This window comes from Ursus arctos, unplaced genomic scaffold, assembly GCF_023065955.2.
Source record: "Ursus arctos isolate Adak ecotype North America unplaced genomic scaffold, UrsArc2.0 scaffold_15, whole genome shotgun sequence".
Lineage (NCBI taxonomy): Eukaryota > Metazoa > Chordata > Mammalia > Carnivora > Ursidae > Ursus > Ursus arctos.
This window is the reverse complement of record NW_026622819.1, coordinates 47,615,629-47,639,747: the sequence shown is the minus strand read 5'-3', so window position 1 is coordinate 47,639,747 and position 24,119 is coordinate 47,615,629. Positions and strand designations below refer to the sequence as shown.

At 40.0% G+C, this 24,119-nt stretch overlaps 1 protein-coding gene across 14 annotated transcripts in view; it reads left to right on the top strand.

Moving 5' to 3' along the window:
- Positions 1-24,119, top strand: part of EBF1 (EBF transcription factor 1) — a 384,748-nt gene that overhangs the window by 283,216 nt on the left and 77,413 nt on the right. For 8 of the 14 annotated variants that reach the window (XR_003319508.4, XM_048224417.2, XM_026510880.4 and 5 more), the window contains exons 9-10: positions 2,440-2,573; positions 21,168-21,294. Coding sequence is in view for 12 of the 14 variants with exons in the window: in XM_048224417.2 (XP_048080374.1) it covers positions 2,440-2,573; positions 21,168-21,294 (261 nt within the window). In the remaining 2 variants the exon portion in view is untranslated. The remainder of the gene's footprint in view (positions 1-2,439; positions 2,574-21,167; positions 21,295-24,119) is intronic. The other 6 variants (XR_007191188.2, XM_048224418.2, XM_026510881.4 and 3 more) reach the window with 1 other exon arrangement.

Genomic DNA, 24,119 nt, shown 5'->3' with positions numbered 1-24,119 from the left:
CGAGGGTAACAGATGGTTGAGTATAGAGGTAGGATGGATCAAGGGGTGTGTCACTCTTTTCTTGAAGTACTTCCTTCAAGGGTTTTTTTCTCCAAGAAGCTAAGAAGATGGTGTCACATATTGTCTCCTCACCAGCTTATCTCTGGAAGCTTGATGATCTTTCTTTCCTCTGGCTAGTTGACAGTTAGCTTTGTTTCTGGTTGGTTGCTCACAGAATTTGAAAACATCATCACTTTCTTTAGGAAGTGTGTGAGAGCACATACACACACACACATATATTCTTACACGCCTTCTTTATCCTACAAATAACAAATGGAAAGAAGTGGGAGGGGATCAAGGCTAAAACCAGCTTGACCATGCTATCAGACCATCTTTGCTATAGGAGAGTCCCTCGGAGATACACCAACACCATTCTGCCTCTTTTTGTACAACGATAAGTAAGCCTGGAGGGGTCCTTACTTATCTAAAGAAATAGCTAAAGAAAGATACTTATCTAGAAAAATGTGCATGATTACAAAAATAAAATGTTAAAAATTAAAAGAAAGCTAATACAGTTAATAAACATCAAGACTCTTTTGTTGTTTGTGAAGTTAGTCACAGGATCAGCATTTAATGATACCATTGGATTTCATACTTTGCCATTAGGCAGGGCTCTTTGAAGACCAGTTCAGTTAACCAAGATCCTATTCTCAGAAGCATCTGGAGATGTGGCACCCTTTCTACTCTATATTAGCAACTAAGTATGCTGAGTTAGAAATTAAGAATTGAGATTTTGAGACATTAAACTGTAATGTTTCCAAACTGCTTTTATTTTAGGAATTCTACATAGTTGTTAAATGTGCTTGGTTTCTCTTATAAATTTCCTGAAATCATGCATCATATTCTGCCATTGGATTGGGAATACTCAATCATGCATTTAAACATCTTTCCTTCTAAAGAAAAATTCTGCTTAAGAAAAAGTCCTGTGCCTGTGGAGCATTGATCACAACTTTTATGTGTGTTAAAAATTGGACAAGGATTTTCAAGTCATGAATCATTTACATTTCTTGATTAATTATTTTGTTTTGGGGAGAAAGTGAAGGAGAGAAAAGGCATCTGAACTGCCCAGTTTTAGTTGTAAATGCATTACTATGAGTTCAGCCAACATGAAATGTTTAGTTTGGATATTTCCTAATTTCTCTGTGCTATTTTATAAGATGAATTTGAATCAAAATCAAACCCATTCTACTTGTTTGTGTGGTGGCACGTGAGCAATGGTCCCACCGGGCTGGGCTTAATATTTTCTTTTCTTCTTGCAAAAGTTAAAGCATGACATTTTGCCAAATTTGTCAAAGTCCAATAGTTTTTTTTCCAGCTTTTTCCCGTTAAAATTAACTGGTGCTCTCATTGGCTTCAATACTTGGAAAGTCAGTCTTGGATACTTAATAAACTTTTTATTAAAGAGAAGGGTCTCGTTTCCTCTCCTTGCGCAATATCTCCCTTGCTTTAGAATTTTGCTTTGTTCTTGTTCATAAAAGTAATCTTGAGAACAACAACATGACATTGTGGAGTTAAAAATCCTTGGTGCCCTCTGAGACCTTTCAAAAACATAATCCTACAATTACATTTATGCCTAGCAATTCTGTTGAAAGTATGCCTTGCTTACCAGGCAAGCCACCTCCAGTCTGTTTAGAATCGTGGTATTTGTGAATTATTTCCCATTTCCAAGGGCCATTTGTAATGGAAAGAGAAGAGATACAAAAATTTTAAAAAGTCCATTCTAGCGTTTTATGCCTGGGAATGGCAACAAAGCAAAGGTCATGGGACTTTCTGTGGTTCAGCCCTGACTCAGCTATTTGGTTACATAATTCACCCTGAGTGACCTGCATACTTTACATCTATAACATGGGATCCATGACATTTGTTGAAAAAAATCTTAATGATTTCTAATGAGGAACGTTGCTGTGTTAGTGTTATAGATTTAAGGCATGGAGCAAGAGTCTTTTCTTGCTCAGGCCTCCTTTCTTTCTCACTTCCTTGTGGACAGAAATGCTTATCTAAAAATCTATTGATTTTCTTTTCGGGAAGTTTGTTTAATTATGAAGCAATTCAATAAGGTTTCCAGTGTGTTCCAAAAGGCCACCCAATTTTTTTTTTAATCTTTAGCATCTCATAAATTAAATTTTGTTTCTGTGTTTTATTTCATAAGATTTCAGGTTTGAAAATGATTGGGTAAAATATATATGTATGTTAATAGAAACAATGAAACAAATGCTTTTAAAAACTGAAATTGCACCCTTAGGTTTCAGATCCTAAAGCAGCTAGGAAATGCTGAGATCTTGGGGGACTTTCTGTTAGTGAAAAGATAAAAGATATATATTTTTTCTTTTTCTCAAGTCTCCATCATTAAAGTTTGGTTCTAACAGCAGACTCCTTCTCTTTTTCATGTGTGTTGAAAAGCAGCTACTCCCTGTATCAAAGCCATCAGCCCGAGTGAAGGATGGACGACGGGAGGCGCGACTGTGATCATCATAGGGGACAATTTCTTTGATGGGTTACAGGTCATATTCGGTACCATGCTGGTCTGGAGTGAGGTAGGTGTTGTCTGAACATTAATATCTAATAGGTTGGTCTAGTTGAGGATACTGTCTACACTTGAATTTCTATTAGAGTGTGTGTAGAATTTCATGGTGCCACCCTGGGTGGGCCAGCTCTAGTCTGCAGAACTCTGGGAAACCAGGAGACATGGGTTGGGTGTGCCTGGAGGCACCACTTTCTACTGGAATGTTTTCCATCCTCTCGCCTGTAAGCACCAGGGGAGCTTCTGTTTTGTCATTTGTCCTCTTGTGCTAGCCATGGTGTGGAGGTCCTATTGTGCATTAGGAATTGGAAAGGAGATGCAGAGTCACAAAATATATAGGAAAAGCCCTGTTCAAACTTTAACAAGGTAGTAATCTGTGAATAGCTGTAAGTGGGGTCCACCATAGACCCATCTTCAGGGAGGACCATTCATATGACAGTCATAATGCAGGTGTAGGTGGGTCTTGACTTATTCAGTGATTCTTCATCCAAGAGTGAGTCATTTACCAAGGCAACCTCGAAGAACTGAAGGCTTTTCTAGCCCTAAGAATTTACAGCTCACGCGCATCTTAGTATGTGATCCCAACCACATGAAAATGACTTTGTTCTGTGTGCGTAGTGCTTTCTAAGCACTGTGATCATTATTTTAACCTGCCAGTTGACTTGTCTGGCAATAATCAACGTTAGCTCAAGATTATAAAACATAAACATCACTATTATGTAGATGCCACGGAAGACTTGCCTTTGCTTTCTTTCTGTATTCTGAGCCTGGATTTCTTATCCAGCATGCCCAGAGCCCCTTCTCTTTCACTTCCCCAAAGCTTAGAATAAAACCCAGGTTAGGGTTATAAGGTACCACTGAGCTCATTCATCCCGCTTATTTTACAAGCAGTTGTGTGAATCACTACACTTTATTGGGACTTACTGTACACTAGGCACTGTGCTCAGCTCTTGACACAGGTCATCTCAATCCTTCCCTCTATACCATGGGGGAAATACTCTTAGCATGTATCTGTTCTTGATAAAGACACTAAGGCTTAGAGATATATAGTTACAAAACCTCAAAGCAGCTGCCCGGAGCCCATGGAGTATGGATCATATGTCTGTAGTTACACAGAGAAGTCAATAGCAGAACTGGAGCTAGAACTCAGGTTTTTTATTTCCATTTCTAGCTGTCCTCCACGACACCACTGTTTAGACCATCTAGATATTTTCTGTCTTCTCTGTAGGCAGGCCACAGAGGTAAGCAGAGAGTTAAGACTGTGAGCATTGAGTATGTTTATCTTCCCAAAGCAGAGCCTGTCTTTCTTTTTATAAGCCTTCTATGTGCAGTTCTCCCTGCCAGGAACCCACTCAGGCCAGCCCCTTGCCAGCCTGCGCTGCCATTGCTTTTGTGTTTCCCATGCCACCAACTAGCGGCATGCGCTTGGCCAGAGAATCAAAGCTCTTGTAAAACTGAATCAGTGATAGGCCTCTCAGTCCACCAGACTAATTGCTGTCCAAGTTGGATGGAACATCCCGGGCATGAAATGTGGACTGAGCTCCCGATGCCGACTGCACCCCATTCTTTGCTGGAACCATTGTAAAATTAGAAGCATCACGTATTGGCATATTTTGCCACCAGTCTGATGTCTTTATCCCTGCTGGAGACAGCAGTCCTCATAAGGACAGCTTCTCCCAGATCTTGTGGGCTGTATATTCATCCCTTTCTAGCTCTCCTTCTGTTGCTTATCATGGAAGTTGGGAGAGGGGAAAAATAAATACAATATGGACTTCTTGCTCCATATTACTATAGTCAAAGTGAGGCCTGAGAAGTGGGACTCAGAATTGGCAGGAGGCCTTACTGAACCTCTGAGAATAAGGTGGATTAGTCTGAAGCTTCCTTTAAAACTTTGTGTCTGTCTTTGCCCACCACTACATTGGTTATGGAACAAGGACTTTGACATATCAGGGAATCATTAATTTGTACCTCCAGCCTGTTTCTAGTCAAGGTCCTCGTGTTTCCTCTCTGTTCCCTGACATTCTTGCCCTCTTTTGGGAGCAGGTAGGGAAGATTAAATTCTAATTTAGACTTAGGGTCCAGCTAGGAGGTGAGGGTAGGTGATGCATGCTCTCTCTTTGCCCACCTCCTCCTCCCAAACTGCTCTCATGTGTGGTTATGTCATAAATCAACTATGACCCTTTCCCACTGGAAACCTACCATGTAGTTTTCAAAATGCAGATATTATTTTAAAATAAATAAATCCTTTGCCACATTAGAGATTGGGAGTCTGAATGGAGGATTTTGATTTGGGTTGTTATTATAGTAGTCTTGATATTCAGAAAAATGAACCCTGCAGAGGTGAACTTCTTATAAATATTCTGAACTATTTATATATTTAGATTTTCATACAGGCTATTTGACAGACATGATTTTCTCTCCCTGTTAGTGGAGGGAGAGAATTTGGTAATGCTTCAAATCCAAAAACCCATTGTATAATACTGAGAAATTAAGAAATAACTCACATTTATGAAGGGTTTATCATACGTGGCACTTTATGGGTGTTATTTTCTTTGATCCTCATGATAGCCCTGCGTTAGATACATATATGAGTCAGCTGAGCATCAGAGAGGTTAAGGAACTTGCCCATCATCACACAGATAGTGCTAGAGATGGCATTTATACTACAGTGGCTGTTTTTAGAAGGGAAATGAAAGCCCAAGTTACTGAGAGAGCAAACGGACACATAAGAGAGGGAAAGAAAAAAACATGCATAATAATCTAGGTAATAGGGTAGGAGAGCTAGTAAGAGTAATAGTAGTAGTGACTGTGGTGGTTGTTTTTAATCACATAAAATTACAAAAATGTCTTTCATTTTGGTAGAAGCAAAAAATACCCTCCAGTTCTGGGACCATTTCTGCAGGCTTCCATTGGATAGAATCAGAGCTCAATTCTGTGACTATTTAAGAGAAGATATCTGTGAAAGATCTGTAGAAAAATGTATAGTATGACTAATAGCAGCTAACATTCACGAGCACTTGGCTCCTGCCAGGTACCACGCTGAGTATTTGGTATGGCTCTCCTGCGAACATCACAACATCTGTCTACCATGTTGTTCTTGTTTTACTAATGAGGAAATTGAGCCTTGGGGAAGTTAAATAAGCTGCTCAGTGATCAAAGGGTGGAGATGGGATTCGAACCCAGACAGCCCAACTCTAGGGCCTCACCTTCTTAACTGTCCATGATTTATCCTATGCCAAAATTTTTACCTAGTGTTTTATCACATTGGACTAGGGTCTAATGCTCACCGTTGCCCTTGATGTCTCGTGCTGTGGTGAGGTGGGGATGGGTATCTTAACAATTATTATCATCTTCCAGGTTGAGGTAGACTTGGGATGCAGAGAAATAAGAGCAGTCCCTTCATTTTCTGGTTGTATAGGCTTGTGGGTGGAACCGTTGGCTTCTAGGAAGAATTTATCCTTATGAAGGATACTTACATGCCTTGTGTTAGGGGCAGAAGACAACCTCTTCCTCATCAATGTAGAGAACTTAGGCAGGACAGTGAACCTGTTTGGGCCTCATCTCTAGATGGGACCCCTATATATCTGATTCTTTGTCCCCTGGCCACATGATCTCTTGAGGTTAAGCCACCTCTAAGATCTAGTACTTCTAATTTTAAGAAGACTTTTATCTCTTCTCCATTTCCTCACTCTATAGCCCAGAGCACTCAGGAAGCAGGCTGGTGGGCCAGGACAAGAAGATAACATTTTAGATTAGCAGCTGATGCTATTATTTGGCGTCTTTTTTTTAGCTAAATAATTTTAAAAAGAGTGAGAGAAAATAGGGCTGGCTTAATTTACCCTCATCTGTGCTCTTTCCCTACCAACCCAATCTTTGGCAAATGAGTAGTTGAGTTTAGCTCACTGATTGCCCCCTGAGCGTTGGGAAAAAGAAAGGTGGCACTCCATTGCTCCTCACTCAGGGCTGCCTTCTGTGAGCTCCCAAGTCTGGGGTGAACTACATGGCTTTCTTGTGAATTTGCTTCGCCATCAGCATTATTCTTCCTTATTGTTTCTTGCCTTTTCTCCCCTCTGTCTTTCTAGAAAGCAAATTATTATACTGATACTCTTGGACTTCTTATCTTGCCTTTACCCAAAAGACTTACAAAAAAAAAAAATCTTTGTAGTGCTTTATATATAAACCCAGGAAAATCAACAAGGTTGAGATGTGTTCATGATTAACGTGGGTTGAGTTTTTTTCTTGATCAGACATACACTTGGTTGTTTTTGCTTTTCTATCAACACGTGATTTGGAGGAGGAAGGGGCTCCTGCTCCTGGTTTGTAGAGCTAATACTTATATTAATATCTCCTTAAACTTCTCTAATTGCTAAGCGATGAATACTGCTTGGCTTGCCTGTTGGTGTCTACCACTGGAATGGGTACTACGGATGATCACAGGCTTTATGGAATCTGGTATTTTATTTGGAACGGTAACTTGCTCCCATGAAACAAATTAGAGGGTTACATAATATATTTTTATAATCCAGTGTGAAATTACAAGTCTGCAATTCAAGGCAAGGCTCTAGAAGGCACAGAAGATGGTGCAGGCAAAAGTAGCTGTTCAAATCACCAGTCAAGCTCCTGTTACGTACGGATGGATCTCTGTGCTAGGCACTTTAGGCTCTGAGAATCCTTTGATTTAATCACAGCAATCTCTGGGAGAATTTATACAGCTTAAGGTATTTAAGATGCCTGTAAGGAAAATACAGCGGTGAGATGGGTGAGGCGCAAAGGATGAAGGGGACTTCCGGCAGACAATCATCCAAGCAAAGGTTTAGATTGCATGGGGTGGCAGCAGGCAAGGAGCCAGTCAGGAGGCGTGGGTCTTAATTGCAGTCTTTCTATTGGTCAATCAGAGGATCTAGATTTTAGTTAGTGTGGGTTGTTAGGCCTTGGCTTCCCCATCTGAATATGAGGGGCTTAGACTAAATCCTCTTTGAAATTAGCTACAGTTTTATAATTCCTTTTATCAAGAGTTTATTCCCTTGAGAGCCCCTTCAAAGTAAGAGGCGTGGAGTGACGATGGGTAGCAAGTAGCTCCTTTTCTTCCACAATTACTCTTTATCTTTATGACACACTTGCAGCATACCAATATTGTGTTTATTTGCAAAAGGATTCTTTGAAATTCATCAAGACCATTTAATTAGCTACGAAATTGGATCTCCCTATTGATATATCTTTAGTTTGTATTTTTACTCTCTACACTTCAGGTCCTGGTAATCTGATATAAACCTGAGACCTAGACCACAATGTCGGTCTAATTCATTTTCCAGATAGTTCTGTGGAATACACCAATTCTTTGGAATATCAATAGGTACCCCATGGGAGATGGGGAGGGAGGTTTTTCTTTGGAAGTCTGGGAAATGTTGAGTCAAGTAAATTCAACTCGTCCTTGTTCTAGGATTTTGCAAAGCTTTTGAGATACTAACATGCCCTGTGAATACCTGAGATAAAGTATAGGACACTTCCCAAACTTCAGTGACCACAGAACCTTTTTTCAGGGATCACCTTATAGGAGGATATATTGGTGATGGGTGGATTTCACGTTAGTGAAATAAAGTCATGAAATCTAGTCATGAAGTGATTGGTCTGGGGTAGATGTGAGAAAATCATCTGAAATATTTGCAGAGTGTTATTCAGATTAGACCAAGAATGTGTAGAGCCATTATTCCTTAATGCTGAAGGCTTTGAACAGAATTTCTCTCATATTTTGCATCTGGTTTTAGTCACTGCACACTAGGCATTAGATGCCACGTGATTTTGCAGGACAGTTACATTTAAAGATTGCCGGAACCACTTAGCTCAGATGGAGAAGCCAGTTTCATCACTCTGTGAACCAGCGAGCCTCACAAAGGGGCTACACGTTGTCTTTTGCATCCAGATGAATGTTTTCTTCAACTGCATTCCCAGAGATAGGGGGAAGTCCAGAGAAACTTCTACTGGGGTGGGGGGGAGACCTGTGGGTGAATATAGTCGGGTAAATAAATGGCAGTTTGGGGGCTGATAAATGATTTCCTGCTTTAATCCAAACGTTTGAAAACACGGTTTTAAATGCAGTTTCTGACTTCTGTCTTCTTTCCTATCTCTACTTTCCATTCTCAGCTGTACACGTAGCTCAGAGGAAGGATTGTAAATAAAAAATAGCATTTGCTCCTCTGTGACGTTAAAGAATGAATGGCTGCAACTCATACATGTTCCCACTGGACGTTTCCCAGGCCTTTTTGTTTGGCCTTGCTTTTTACTGAAGCACATGTAGAATCACAAAATTTTGAGGGCTCTGAGGAACCTTTCCAGTCATCAAGTGCAGCTGTTTTTTAGAAATGAGGAAAAAGAGACTCCAGTCACACAGTGACTTGTCCTGGGAACTCATTAGCTACTACTTAGTGCTGGGGTTACAGCCCAGTTTTCCAGACACCAACCTCAACCCCATTCAACTTTCTCTTGTTCTGGTTTTCTCATGGTATTTCTTTAGTCTTTTAATACACTTTCTTATATTTACCAAACCCTCCCAAATTTTATACATGATGGCACTGGCATTCTAATGAGTTATTTATACCATATCTATATGCAGCATGATTCCATTCAAATCAAAACTAAAATTAAGAAAGGCAGAGAAAGACGTTATCACAAGTATCTTTTAAAATTCCATAATGTAAATATGGTATATGAATGGCTGTGTTATTTATTTTATATATATTGAGGCTTACACATGTAAGTTTAATTCAAAGTTGATGAAATGCATGGATTTAAAAATAATTCATGGTTTCCTACTTCTCCTAAATATGTAAGTTGCCAAGTCTGTATGCAACCTGTACTCACTGATCACTTATTAAGTGGAAGATGCTTAATGCAAAATTATACACTTTATTTGTAAGGAATAAAAGGAGCAGTCTGAACCGGTTGCATTAAACTTTGAATGTGACTTTGAAGAACACCTTTCAAGCCCAAGTTATTTTATGGGGAATCATGTTTAAATGAGCCAGCATATTTAAAAAACAGATTAAAAATACTCTAATGGCCTCTTTAATGTAGTTGCGTACTTACAACCGTGCTCACCTTATTCCTAAAAAAGCTTTCGTCTGTATTTTAATGACGAAGGCCCTTGAAATCTGTCCTCTATGTTGATAATTATGGGATGGTTAAAAACGACTTTAAGATGACATTCTCTGCTAGCTGTCTACGGTGCTTTCAGGAGCCACACGTATGTGCCTATCACTTGAAAATAGAAACCAGACAAGTGTGATGCATTTCTAATTTTAACATAATTCAAAGACAAAATTCACACCTGGCTGTAGTCATGTGACTTTTATGAAGAAAATGGATAACTATATAGTGTTGTGTTCATTTTATATGTTGTGCTCAAAGCAGATTGCTGGAATGGCTAATGGTCTGAACTAAAGCCTTCCTCCTTATACAGCCTTACTGGCTTCCTCTTTCCTAAAACCACAGCTCCTCAGTTTGGGATTCAGGCATGCCCCGTGAAGGCTCTGACCTTTCTTTTCAACATCCTTGCCCGCTATTCATCTTAACTTAGGCTTTAGTCACAGAGTCGTTAGCGGCTCCTTATACCCAGAGTGATTTTTTTGCCTCTGTACTCTTGTCTTTCTTATGCCATTCCTTTTTCCACAATGTTTTTCCCTCCTCTCTGTGCCCAAATTCTTCTGCCCTTTAAGATCCAGTAAAATGCCACTTTTGTCAGTGAAATCTTCCCTTACAGTTTAGATATTGAATATTTCCCTTCATCCTAAATTCCTACATGGTCTTATCTGTACCATATTACGTTCCTTATAACTTTCTATCTTTCATTATTATGATTTAAGGGGATGTTCTCTCAGGCAGGATCCATGCTAAATTCAGCTCAGTCTCCCAGTGTTTAGCATAGATCCTTACATGTACAAATTTATACAAAATAACGTTGAATGACACTACCCCTTCCATCCTTCCAAGAAATGCTCCTTATTAGCAACTGTTGTATTCCATGATGCTTCAAAGTGTCAGTACCAGATAGATTGCAGTTAAGTTTTTGTTAATGTATGTGTGATTAGGTAGTTTATAGATATATTTATTGTGCAATAAGGGTGCACATAATTACCTTAGTGTGAATCTGTTGGTTGTGGTGAGGATTAAGTAATAATAAAACTAGCACTTTCTAGGTGATTGATACCAGCGAGACCTTCTCCTAAACTCATTATAGGCATTATGTCAATTAATCCTTAGATTAATTAGATAGCCAGCCTCCTCCCCCTATCCCACCTTCTTCTCAGGTAATGAAACGGAATGCCAGAGAGGTCGAGTGACTTTCCAAAGGTTCCACAGCTGGTAATTTGCAAAGCTTGGACTTGAACCAAAATCTCTGTGACTCCAGAGCCATCTCTTCGCCATCTAATAAGAATGTAGTAAAACCTCACTTATCCAGAGAAACTGTTATATAACCTCAACTCTCAGGGGGAAAAAAAAAAAGTAAATATAGAAAATGACAGACTTTGGGGTAACCAGAACAGTAATTTTTAACAAACGGTCATATCTGTTTTCCCAGGTCATAGCAAATCAGAAAGAGCAAACTAGAGGCAGGTTGTTAGAAGCAGGCTCAGTGACAGCAGAAATGACAGCTTAATGTCAAGAGCAGAAATGGAAAACCTAAAAAGCAGACGCGGAACTATATTACTGTGTGGCACGTTAATGACTGTTCATAATGACAGTGGCCCTGAGTCATCAAGACAGAGATGGCAATTATATTCAATATATTCTCTCTAAAACAGCAAGATGTGTGTAATGCATCCTCAAAAGACTCCCAGTGAAGGCAGCTGTCGTGGCACGGTATTAAAAGGGGTTTGGCTCTGGTTTTCTGTGCACTTCCTGAAGGGACATGTTAAATGAGGAATTACCGATATACGTGCAAGTATCAGTGTATAGAGTATGCAAATGTGAACTATGCCACACACACAAAATGTTCACATGCATCTCTGTTTAGTACCTTGTAGCTTTGATATCCTTTTCCTGGAACTTGGAAAGACCTTAAAAGTATTTTGTTGAAAGGTGAGTTCATTCCCTGCTAACCCATCTATCAATCTTTTGGCTTTTGTATTTTCCCTTCCTAATTCCATAGACAAAGATTCTGCCTTGCAAACCACCAGCTTTGATAACAAACATTTAGTCTCTTCCATAAACCTGTCTGGCTTTGCTTTTTCTTTTATATTTTAATTTTCAAACAAACAAGCAGCGACCCAGGACCCTAAGCCAGACTCGAGCAGGGAATGATGTTCCTTCTTAACTGAATTTAGAAAAACAAACCTTGAGAAAGAGCTCATTGTGCAGTTTCAAACCACAGGGGCTGGCGTTACTGGTGTCCAGTCCTCTCCTTCTGGAATACTCTGGACCTCAGGAACTCACCAAAGCTTTTCCAGCTCCCAGATGGTCAGGATGGGATCCAGTCTTTAATGAAGCCCAGTTGGCACAAGATTTACATCCTGGGAAAAAGCTAGAGAAAGTTTATTTAAAAAATAAATTACTGAAAAATAAATAAATAAATCAACCCACAAAACCAAAGGTAGTCGAAGTATAATGTATTTATGTTAGCCTTTTTTCTCCCAAATCTGTTATTTTGAAATATGATCTTGTTGCTGTTTTGTTTTGTACAATTAACTGCATTGATTTAGGGATCTGTTTAGTTTCTTGGTCAGAAGAATTGGGTAGTATATTTTTGTGAATGCTTAATGAGGATACCAGGAAGCTTGAAGTTTTTTTGGGAGGGGGTAAAAGTAAACAGATTTTTTTTTTTAACAAAAAGTTTTTTGAGTGGAGTGGTATTGATTATTTCTTTTTTGCAGATTCACAAGTGACTTTATTGACTCTTTATCAAAAATTATTAGTGGTGGTTAATAGCATTACGGTATTTATTCACTCAGTGTTTTCAGCAAGTATTTATTGAGTGCCTACTGCTTCCCAGGCACTGTTAAAACTGAAAACATAATAGTGAAAACAAAAAAGACGAAGTTCATATCCTCACAGGGCTTATATTCTCGTTGGGGTTGCAGACAATAAACAGGAAAATATATCTACATCTCTCTACTGTGTGTCTGTGTCTATACCTACATATGAGGGGGAAATTTCAGGCAGTGTAAAGGAATTCTGTGACCATTCAAAAGCTTAGGTTTTAAAACCTTTATTTAACTCAATTCCCGAGATTTTAGTTTCAAGTCTCCTCTGACTTTCGTACATAAAGTTTATCTTTGCGAATTCACGTGACCCAACATATTTTGTTAAACATTGGTTTAAAGTTATTTTCTTGAAAGGACAAAAGGAAACCAGAATGTTTGTGAAACAGTAAATGCCTCCACTGGCTTTCTCTCACGTTCTCTGAGAAATCATATACTGCCTTGGAGACAGGCAATTCTCGGGAATGAGAACATCTGTGTTACGAAACTCGGAGAACTCTGATTAGGGAACAACCAGAATGCACTGAGGGACTCAGGAGAAGAGGAGGCGTCCGCTGATTTATGTTGTATCCACTTCAGGGGATAGAGATGTAAGAGGAAGGTTCAGCCGGTACAGTCGCCACGAATGTACACTTTTCATATTTCAACTTCCTTTAGGAACTCCTGAAAATAATAGTTTTTAAACACCATGTTTAACTACAGAAAGATGCATGTTCCTGAGTGGAGGAAAAATAAGTGTGCTTATTTGGTCACTACTACTGTGGTGTCTCTTTAAAAATCGTTAGTCAATTTGGTTTTGAAGCTTTAATTATGCTTTTATGTTACAGTTTTCTTATTTAAATGTCTGCTTCATGTCCATCACTCAGCACCCCCTGCCTATCTCAAAAGAGATGGATATTATTATCCTAATTGAGGAGGAGGGAGAATGCTGTGAGAATTATTAATACATAAATTAAAAAATTAATCTGGAAAGTGCTTTAGGGCCCCTAGAGGAGCTCTACCCAAACACCAAGCATATTTAACATTATTATAAGCACTCCCACAGAGCAGATAGGCCAGTGCAGTGTGAGATGAGTAAACTGAGGCACAGAGAGGGACAGTGGGTGGCTGGGCCAGTGTATGTTAGAACCCAGACCCTTGGGTGGGTGACAGCTAACGACTGCTGCACCAGAGCCCACTTGAGGCTTTTTCTGGTCTTGAGTGTTAATTATTTCTCCATTGAAGAAACTTCCTTCCTTTTCACCCCTTCTCTTTAAGTCTTTGCTTGTTTGGACTGTGTGTGTGTATGTGTGTGTTGAAAGTGATGAAGGCTAAAACATGAAACCCTAAGGCTAGTAAGGAAAACTCGCTAGTGTGCTTTCTAGTAATCCCAGTTATTTTTTTGGCTTTGTGGCTTGGAACTTCAAGTTGCATTTATTTCTTATAGTCCCATTGGTTAGAAAACACACATAAAGGCTTATCTTGGAATTGCTTTTTTGTTTTGCCGAGAAATAATTCTCAGCTAGCATCTCAACAATGGAAAGGGCTGTTTCGAGTACCTGCTGTGCTCCCAGAACCTTTAAGGGTGTAGAAGCTGAGGACCCGTTCTATCCCGTCAACAGTGGAGACAGGTTGCAAAGTACACGGAACAGCAGTTACGGAAAAACCATGAACAGCAGTCAGGAGGGACAGCTGTGGTTGTACAATGGTGGCCGTCAGTCAGACAGACTTGCCACTTTTTGATCATGTTCCTTAACTTGCCTGAGACTCATTTTCCACATCTGTGAGCCAGCTGATGCCCATCCCTGTCCCTAATGCTGCAGGACAGAATCACTGACGGAGTCTCGCACAGCACTTGGCAACATAGTTAGATGACAACAAAAGGCCACTGTTGCAGAAGCCACCATCGAGGTCCCCACTGTCCACCATTTAGCATGAACTAGAGTACTACTGGCTCTCCGAGAAGAAAGTCATTCTGAAGACTTGCCCTTTTTACCCACAATTCTGCAACATGTTTCTGTTAACATTTTTAGATACTAGGTACTCTCCTTTACCTCCCACGCGGGGCTCAATTTTGATCCTGCGAAAGGATTTTATAAAAACTATTTAGAGAATTACCCTCTCCCAGGCCCTCCTTCTGGGCTTCCAGAATTTGCAAACTGCCTCTTTGGCGGTTTGCATCCACCTCCCTGCATCCCTCACCATCCTCCCTTCCTGGTCTATCCACAGAGGAGCTCCCCTTTCCTGTTTCTCGTACTCCTGTGGAGCATGGGCCCCATCTGCCCCCCCCCCCCATGTCTGCACTCCATCTCTCACCACGAGCGTGCCTCACCTGGCCGGCCAGCGCAGGACCCTTCTGCTCTTGTGCTCTGAGTCTGGAAAAGAGAAAATGCTCACGCCAGCAGCTCGGAGGGAGTGTGATCCCTGCTGTCACATGTCCTTGGTGTGTTGGCAGCCTCTCCTGGGGCCTTGTAGAGACCATGTGTATCTTTTCATCAGAATGCCACCCTTAAAAATCATTTCTTCTGATTATAATATCAATGCATTCTTATTGTTGAGAAGCTAGAGCATTCAAAGGGGTATGCAGAGGAAAGTAAAATTACCCATAGCTGTACAATCTAGTGGTAACTACTCTTGACACTTTGATGATTTTCCTGTTAGTCTTTTTTCCATGCAGATACATATCTGATTCTTATATAATTAAATGAAGTACATATTGCACAAAACTGATGTTCTACACTTGATCTTTCGTAAAATTTTTCTCATAATAAAAGTAATACCCGCCTGTGTACAAATTTATTTATTCCAGAACTGTTTATGTGATTATTTCCTGTGCAAGCAGACGCGCGCACGCACGCGCACACACACACACACACACACATGAGGAGAAAGGGAGAGAGAGAGAGAAGGTGAATCAATCACATATCATGTCATCCATCCAGAAATCAACAGTTAACGTTTAGCATTGTTCTTTTGTGGGCTATTCTCTTAGTATTACTTTCTTAACCTTTTTTTCTTTCCTTTATTTCTTCTTATTCCTTCTCACAGGAGTCACAGACCTTTAGACATCCTTTTCTCTTTTCCCACTTAGCTGAAATCTGAGCAGAGGTCTCATGCAGGGACCTGAGTGCTGAGCCAGTTGGATAATTCATTTTAAGAGTGATTTAATTAGGGAATGAGAGTTAAATATTATCAGATTGGGAACAGTGAACTCTTATGGATAGGTATTACTATGCCTAATGGAGTCAAACCTTTTGTAGAATTCTGGGTAAGTATTTATTCCAGAAATATTTTGGAAATATTCTGTATGTAGAGCATTAAGTTAAATACTTTAAAGGATACAAATATGAATTAGGCCCCGTCACTGATCTCAGAAACTCTCGAATGAGAGAAAAATGTGTAGGAAAATCTTTATGGCACAGAGCAAAACAGGATGTTAAGTGTTACCGAATAAATGTCATAATTACATACATTCTTACAAAAGTGCAGGTAACTCTGACTTTTAAGATCAGGTAAAACTTATTGGAAGAGAGAGTACATGGTCTCAAAGAACACATAGAGTCTCAGGAGGGGAATGTGTAGGCAAGAAATGACATGAACAAAGCAAAGATGTTAGGCAAGGCTGTGGTGTTTTCATGTATCCACATGCCCTACTCTCCAGAACGGAGAAACGCAAAGTGGGAAGCAGAACTGGAAAGGGAGGTGGGCTGTCAGGCCGTGGAGCACCCTGAATGTTGTGCCGAGGAGTTTGGATTATGTGCTGGATGTAAAGAGGGCACTCGAGGGTTTGAGTAGGCGACGACACGATGAGGTCGTATTGGAAGAGAATTCTGGCAGATAAAGTAGAGGGAGAGAGACACCATTTCAAAGGCAGATGCACTATTGTAATTCTCAGAGTAGGAAATGGTAGCAACCTGAATAGAAAAAAGCGATAAAGCAAAAAGCCAGTGGAGGTCGGTGAAGGAAAAATCCGAATGACTAAGAGAAAAACTGAAGGGAGGAAGAATAAAGATGATCCTATTTTGGGTGATTCAAAGGCTACCATTCCCTTAACTGAGAGCGGGAGCATTGGAGCAAAAAAATACCTTTATACGTAGTAAGATGATAAATTTAGCTTGGGTCATGTTGGGATCGAGGCAGCAATTAGACATGTTCAGGGAGATTCTGTTACTCTGTTGCTAATAAAAGTTTGGTGCATGGCCAAAGAGATCAAAGCTACAGGTGTAGATTTGGAAGTCAGTCTAACTGAGGTGGTTGAGCCAATGAGTCAACTCAAGAAATGTTAGGCAAGTAAAACAAGAAGAAAATATGGAACAAAATTTGTAAAATTTCAACAATAGGTTGGCAGAAAGGAAAAGTTGGCAAATGAGGAAAACAGGAAGCAACGAATAAGAGAACTCTGGAAAATCCTTATTTACAAACAGAAGATACTGGTTTTCTTCCTAGTGTTTTCAAAACAAGATTTGTTAAACTCGTTTGACCCTCAGCTTTTCTCATCTGGAATACATATCCTGCAAAGATGGGCTTTAAAAGATAGTGAATGTGAAAGTGCTTTGGTAAACCAACAGACATGCAAGTCTTCGGCCTTATAATTAGTGTCACAGAAGTGAAGAAAGTAGAGACTTCCAACAAGGGAGAAAGTAATGTCAGATGCTACAGTTTCATAAGAATATTTATTTTTAGCTCAACTAGTTTGGCTTGTGATTTAAGGAGGTTAAGTCAAGAGTGAATCTGTTCTTTAATCACTTAACACAGCATTTCCCAGAGTGTGGAGCATGTGTCTCTGGTGGGACACATGGACACAGGACAGAACTTTGAGTTTGACACAGACATCAGGCAGAACTGAATCACATAGTGAGAAAGTTGTTTGTTCATCTTTTAATCCTTCAGATTTATGTTAAGGGAGTAAGTCTCAGTTGGGGCAAATAAGTCTGTAGCATCTAACACTAGCTAGTGTCCCCTTTCAGTAAACCCCTTTGGGTTGTGAGCATTATTTAGTTAGAATTTAACAACATCATATTAACTTTAAAATTACATCTGTACTGCCTTCTTATTTGGCAGGAATTCCAGTTTTCCAGTTGAGAGAGTGATATAAAGTTTCCTTTAAAAATAAGTTATTTTAAACAAAAAAAGTAATTGATTTTTAAAATATTAAGTACATAATTGTATAGGTGGTAATCAGGTACGACAAAACTGAAAAAGTGGTATTCCAGTAAGGGGAGTTTGGAAATTTTAGATTTACCAAAGCCATTCCTCCTTCTGTTGCTTGGAGTGGTTACCTCAGTTCAATCAGGTTAGAATGATGTGCGAAATTACCCATCCTGGGACAGTGGTGGGGTGGTGGTGATTGTCCTGGGTTCTAGATTTCCAGATGTAGACCCTGTTCTTCCCTTAAGATATTGGGTCAATTTGTGAAGCCGGTAGATTTTTCTAGAATTTTGTGTCTTCAGAAGTTAAAATGAGAGGGTTAGTTTTAAATGATTACTAGAGTTCCTTCCAGCAATAAAGTCTATGATTCTTTGAGTGATTAGTAAATAAGCCTATGATTTCAAATTGATAGAAGTTAAAAAAAAATGTTTTTCCTCTGTGAGGCATCAATATCATACATCAATGCCAGAGGCTGTTTCCAGACTAACATCCATGGCGAGGAAAACATCAACAAATTCATTCTTTAATGATAATTCATATTCTACCTCATTTGTGAAGGATAGTTATTTCAAGAAGGAATCTCTGCTTTAGTTAAGGCGATTGATTAGAACTGAAAGTGAAATCGTAAATGAAAATCTGTTCAATTTCCTGAGCCTACTGCTTTATGCCAATACCCCACTCTTCAGTCAGTAGTTTCCTGCAGTCCTGTATAATCAATTCAGAAGCCCATGAATTCTGTTACTTGGTGTAGCAGCTCATAGGTAATAAGTCCTTATACGTAAGAAGATGTTTCTATTCATCTATTTACTAATATCTTTCCACCTTGTAAATTTTATTTCCCCTGAAAAGGAAGGCAGGTGAAGTATTTTCTAACTGGCTGAAAGTTCTCCTAAGTGTTGGTGTGAATTAGTGTAACTCTACATCCCATGTAACTCTTAAAAATGGAAGCATACCACCTATTTGGAATCTAACAATATGGTGACTTCCATCGTCAAAAATATAGCCAGGGACCAGGCAGCAAATGCAAAAAGGGTATGGAATGGGGATAGAAAAAAACACCCACACCCATCTTGGGATCCGAAAAATTTGAGTTTATGACTTCCTTTAGAAAGTTTCCATATGAACAAAAGTTCTTCCAATGATTAGGTAGGAAGTGTTTGTCCCCGTCATTCTTTGAATTGCATCGGTGTCACATTTTGCTCTAACTTGCGCTAACAAGAGTTATCTTTGTGCAGGCAACTTAGCCATTTTAGGATAGTGTTTTCACATCTGGAAAAAAAGGGATAATAATAACAAAAACAATAATTTGGTCATTGAGCTGACCAGATTAGTGTCTGTATGTAAATTCCTCCGCAACATAGTAGATACTTCCTAGGTACTCACCAAGCGTTAATTTCCAACTTCGCAAAAACACTTTGACCAGCTGATACTAAACACACGCTTGATTTTGGAAGATCATCTTTGACTGCCCTTCAGAGCCTCTTTCCTTCTTCTGTTCTCTCTACAACAGTAAACTTGATTTCCCAGTTTTGATGCTTACATTTTAGAAGCACAGATTAGAAGGCACAAAGGACACCAGGATAAAAAAGACAAGAAACTGAACAAAATAGAAATAACTTAAAAATTATAGTTATCTAAGGCCATTTAGTGCAGGGGAAAACAGCCCCTCATATCTCAGTAATCACTGAGCAGACTTATCTGTGTTATAGGAAGATATACTAAGGAGTATTCCAAATGATGGTCTTGATTCATCAAGGTGAAATGAAAATATATATACTTTGCTTATTTAAGGAAAAAATACAAGGATTTTGGAAGAAATTAAATATGAAAAGGACAAAATTTTAAGCAAATACTTTTTTGTGTGCTTTTCTGGTTGAAACTTGAGCCATCCCAAACACTCAGCCATGGAGATGAACTCAGTCTCCGGGGGTGCCACGTAAGCATGATCTTACTGAAATAGCTTTCGTGGGTCTCCAGCAAATAAGCGAGGGCTCTGCACATTCTACAGAAAGGGACGGCATTTCTAATGTTAAGTTAAAATGGCTTTTATGCAGATGGCCTTCGCTTTATGTTTAAAGAGCATTTGACAGAAATTACCTGTGGACTTTCACTGTAGCAACTTTCTCAGATTCTTTTCCCTGGGACTTGGTGTTAGGATGGTTTACCCGGGTGGGCCCCAAGGGCTGACACCTTGTTTCTCATGGTGTCACCTGTGGTTCTTTCACAGAGCCCCCTTGGGCAAAACATTTGAATTGGGGGGCGCCTGGGTAGCGCAGTCGTTAGACGTCTGCCTTCAGCTCAGGGCGTGATCCCGGCGTTCCGGGATCGAGTCCCACATCGGGCTCCTCCGCTGGGAGCCTGCTTCTTCCTCTCCCACTCCCCCTGCTGTCTTCCCTCTCTCTCTGGCTGTCTCTCTGTCACATAAATAAATAAAATCTTTTTAAAAAAAAAAACATTTGAATTGGATCTGGTTTGCACATCACAAAAAAAAAAAAAAAGAAAAGAAAAGAGTTTTCTAAGTTATCCTCATTAAGTTAGTACAAACCCACGTGCTAATCCATTGTATACTGACTCAGTGCCACAAATTTGAATTAAATGAATCTGATAGGAGTCAAGAAGTGGGCAATTGCAGATGCCATAGAGAGAGATGGTGTAGAATCCAGCACCGTCAGAGGTCAACCAGTCAAATACCAGGGCTGGATTTTTCAAAGAACCAGATAATGCCAGTTTTACGACCATTAATAACATTTCAGTTATATAAACAAAGATAAGAGTAATAAAATATAAATTCTGCTTCTCAGTGTAATCTGATTGCCAGCAGGGTTCAGAAATGAACTTTCTCACTGTGCACGTGGCATTGCATAATGGACCAGCGATCATACTGCAGCCCCCTCCCCAACCTTCCATTTCCCTTTTATGGACAGTCCTTAGTTCTGCCAGATCTCTAAGCTATTCCGGGGAGGCAGTTTCTTTGGTTTCCCCCTTTAAAGCTCTTTGATTGTGCCTCTGGTAGTTAATGCACCAAATGGTCTTTAGGGGTATTTCATACGTGTGCTCTGCAGCTAATCAGAGCGCCTTGGCCCACTGATTTCCTACTTCTGTGTTTTCCACATGTTCAAGGGCTCAGTTCAAACACCAGGACCACCAACTTCTGGAGAGGCATGGTAGAGCTCAGCTCTGATTTGGGTGTCTGCCTCAAACAGAGATTTTCCAAAGGATATCCTGTAGTGGATGAATCATTCCATTAGGCCAGGTTCACTTTTCAAACCAGGAAGCAGAGTGCCTGCTGTGTAGGGAAACTCAGATAAAGTTGTTGTGGCCGTGCTCAGAGTGCTTGTAAATATTGTTGTCAGTGTCTTTGATACGGGTTCCATCAAGATAGTATGTAAACACTGACAGGTTAATTATGTGTTTTAAAGCTATGTTTATTGAGAGCTGATGGGAAGGCTGTGAAATGAGCCCTTTACATATCGCAGTGACAGTTTTCTCCCCAATGTCTTCCCCAGCTGATTACTCCTCATGCCATCCGTGTGCAGACCCCTCCTCGGCACATCCCTGGTGTTGTAGAAGTGACATTGTCCTACAAATCGAAGCAGTTCTGCAAAGGGACACCGGGAAGATTCATTTACACAGGTAAGAACCGCTGCAGATGGTGGACGCAGAGCTTGTCCTTGGCCTTGCGGATGTTTTATCTATATGTCTACATGTGCATTTTATTTTAAAATCTAGTTTCTACTACCCTCTTTCTTTGTCCATTTCACCATATGTATGACCAAATGACTTGCTGTTGTTATTATAATCATCATCATCATTATTTAAGAATTCATCTGGGTGTCCGTGTTGAATGAGAGGATGAGTAGAAATAATTGGTCAGATACCCAAAGAAGCAGCCTGAGAAATAAGGAAAGGGGGAAGAAGTGCTAGACAATTCGGAGTCTCTCCGGATGTTAAGCCATCTGTGCTGGGGTTTATCTGCTTTATGGAGTAAGGATGTGCTTTAATGAACAGTACAACTTTCTCCTCGCCTGGTCATAGCTAGAGAATCGGTAGTTTCCTATTTCATTCTCGGTTGGTATTTTCTTCTCCCGTAAACTGTGTTTTACCCTCCCAACACAGCCTTGGCACACAGACCTGTCTCGTGGTAAGAAGCTAGGGTTGCAGAGTGAAGGCGAATTGACCACCCATCAGATGGAGAGAACCAGGCAGGTTCCCTGTGGAAATGCAAGTACGCAGCCTAAGTGTCCAATGTGTACTCGAGGAGATCCTCACTCAGATTGTAATGTGCTCACCAAACACCCACGGATCTTTCTATAATTCAGATTCCGATTCAATAGCTCTGGGTGGGACCTGAGACTCTGCCTTTCTAACAAGCTCCCAGGTGAGACTGATGATCTCGGTCCACGGACCACGCTGGGAGTAGTGACGTTCTAGGCCCTCTGCTTACTGCCTGTCATCCCTGGGTAACTGTCTCCAGGAACTTGTCCCCCGTTTCCTTCTTCATTCAGTAGAGGACCGTGAGGCCTGACTAAGTATAGAGCCTTAGCTGCTTTCACACAAAGAAGCTCCGGAGCCGTGAAGACATAATTCTGTTAACACATCCTAATTATAACCATACAATTAAATGGACAAATTGTATTTTGCTGTGACATTTTACCTGAAAGCATCTCTCCTTTTGTACTTTAATACTAGGAACAAAACCAACCATGCTTGTTAGTCTCAATTTCTCTCTGTGTGTGTCTCTCTCTCCTTCTCTCTCAAAATTATAAAAACAATTAATGCATCCTGACCCTTGGAAATGCCTCCCAGCCCTTTAAACAAAATGCAGGTTTGGTGCCTGCCTGACGATTAGTTTTAGTTAATTGAAAATTATAGGATTGACCCAAGAGGAAAATTTTGTTTGCACTCCAATCACTTTTACAAATTAAGGAAAATTACCACAATTTTGTTTAGCTAAAGGTTTCACACTGAGTTCAAGAAATTAGCTCAGCCATCCCAACAAAGTCAGCACTTTGTTAGCGAGCACTTGAAAAAATAATAGTCTATCTGGAGTTTTGTGGTGTATACAAACGAAGCATAGAGAAAGCTATGATGCTTTCTAGAACTAGGCCAAGTGTTTTTAATTAGGCTCATTGGTTCAGTGTAAGTTTTGAAGAACAATCAAACTAGCAGATTAGCTGTTTCTTTTAAAGCTAGGATTTCTTGCCATTCATTTTTCCCATGAGAACTTCCACATAGCACTATTTTTTTTTTTTTTTTACAAGCCTCATTATGGGCTGCAGGAAAAGGACCAATTGAAACTTCTGATACTGTAACATTCCCCACCATCATTCCGATGGATGGGAGTTTTTCACAATGTTCCTCACTGAACTCGGTGTTCTGGAACATATTACAAAACCACAGAGGCCAAATGTTTTCTCTGAGGAGTTTGGACTCTGTTTTTGGCCAAAAACATTTAGGCCTTGCTGGCTGCTTATTTACTCTGCTATTAAGAACAAGAAAAAGGAGAAGAAAAAGAAGAAGAAGAAAATGCCTGTGTGGTGGGAGGTACAAGAGGCAATCAGGCATGATTCCGCTTTGGTGACAACATCCCTGCCCATTAATGGTTCCATTTTGTGGTCAGGTCTCATTTAGAAGAAATTATTTTTAATCAGTGTTCAACAAAATATCCCCTTGAGCCACCTGGCCATAAAAGTTAAAAAAAAAAAATCATCCCCACTAAATTACTTAAGTTCTCAAAAGAAAATAGCTAGGGACCCATTATGATTTGGAATTTTTTTTAACCATTAAAAAAATTGCCATCAATTTAAGAAATCACATCTTAGAAAACCTGTATCATAGAGGAATTAGGATCAAAGATAAAAGCGGCAGATTTGCAAGTCTAGCAAAGTAGTTAGGGCTAAGAGAGAGAAATCCTGGGTGTGCACGCATGTGTGTAAGTGTGTGGGAAATTTAAAGTCTGAAAAAAAATGCTTCTGCTGATCTTGCCTTAAACTGTGGGAAATAGACAAGAAGGCATAGTCTTTTAAGTGTTCTAGGAGAGCGTGGAACTTCTCTCGGTGTTGGAGAAAGAAAAGTTTGAAGAAATTAGCACAGAAACCTCTCCACTGACAGAGCTGGCTGTTGGCTTGCTGTGACATTACATCATTTCTAACAAAGGGGAGTCTCTGTTAATTGGTGAACTAACGACACCTGGCCTCTTGATACAGCATTAAATGCCCCTACCTAGGGTCACTTGTTTCTGACTGGGGCTCCTGATTTACTCAGTTTGCCCCTGTGCTTATCACCACTTACCAACCAAGGCAGAGATAGGTCATAAAACCTTTCTGTTCTTTATATCCAAACAACCACTCAGGCCATTGTAAACGTGCAGTCATTCTTTTCTGTCTGCCCACAGAAGCTCCCACTTCATTTTCTTTAACTTCCATAGCATTTCAAGATGTGAAGCTTGATTTTCTGGT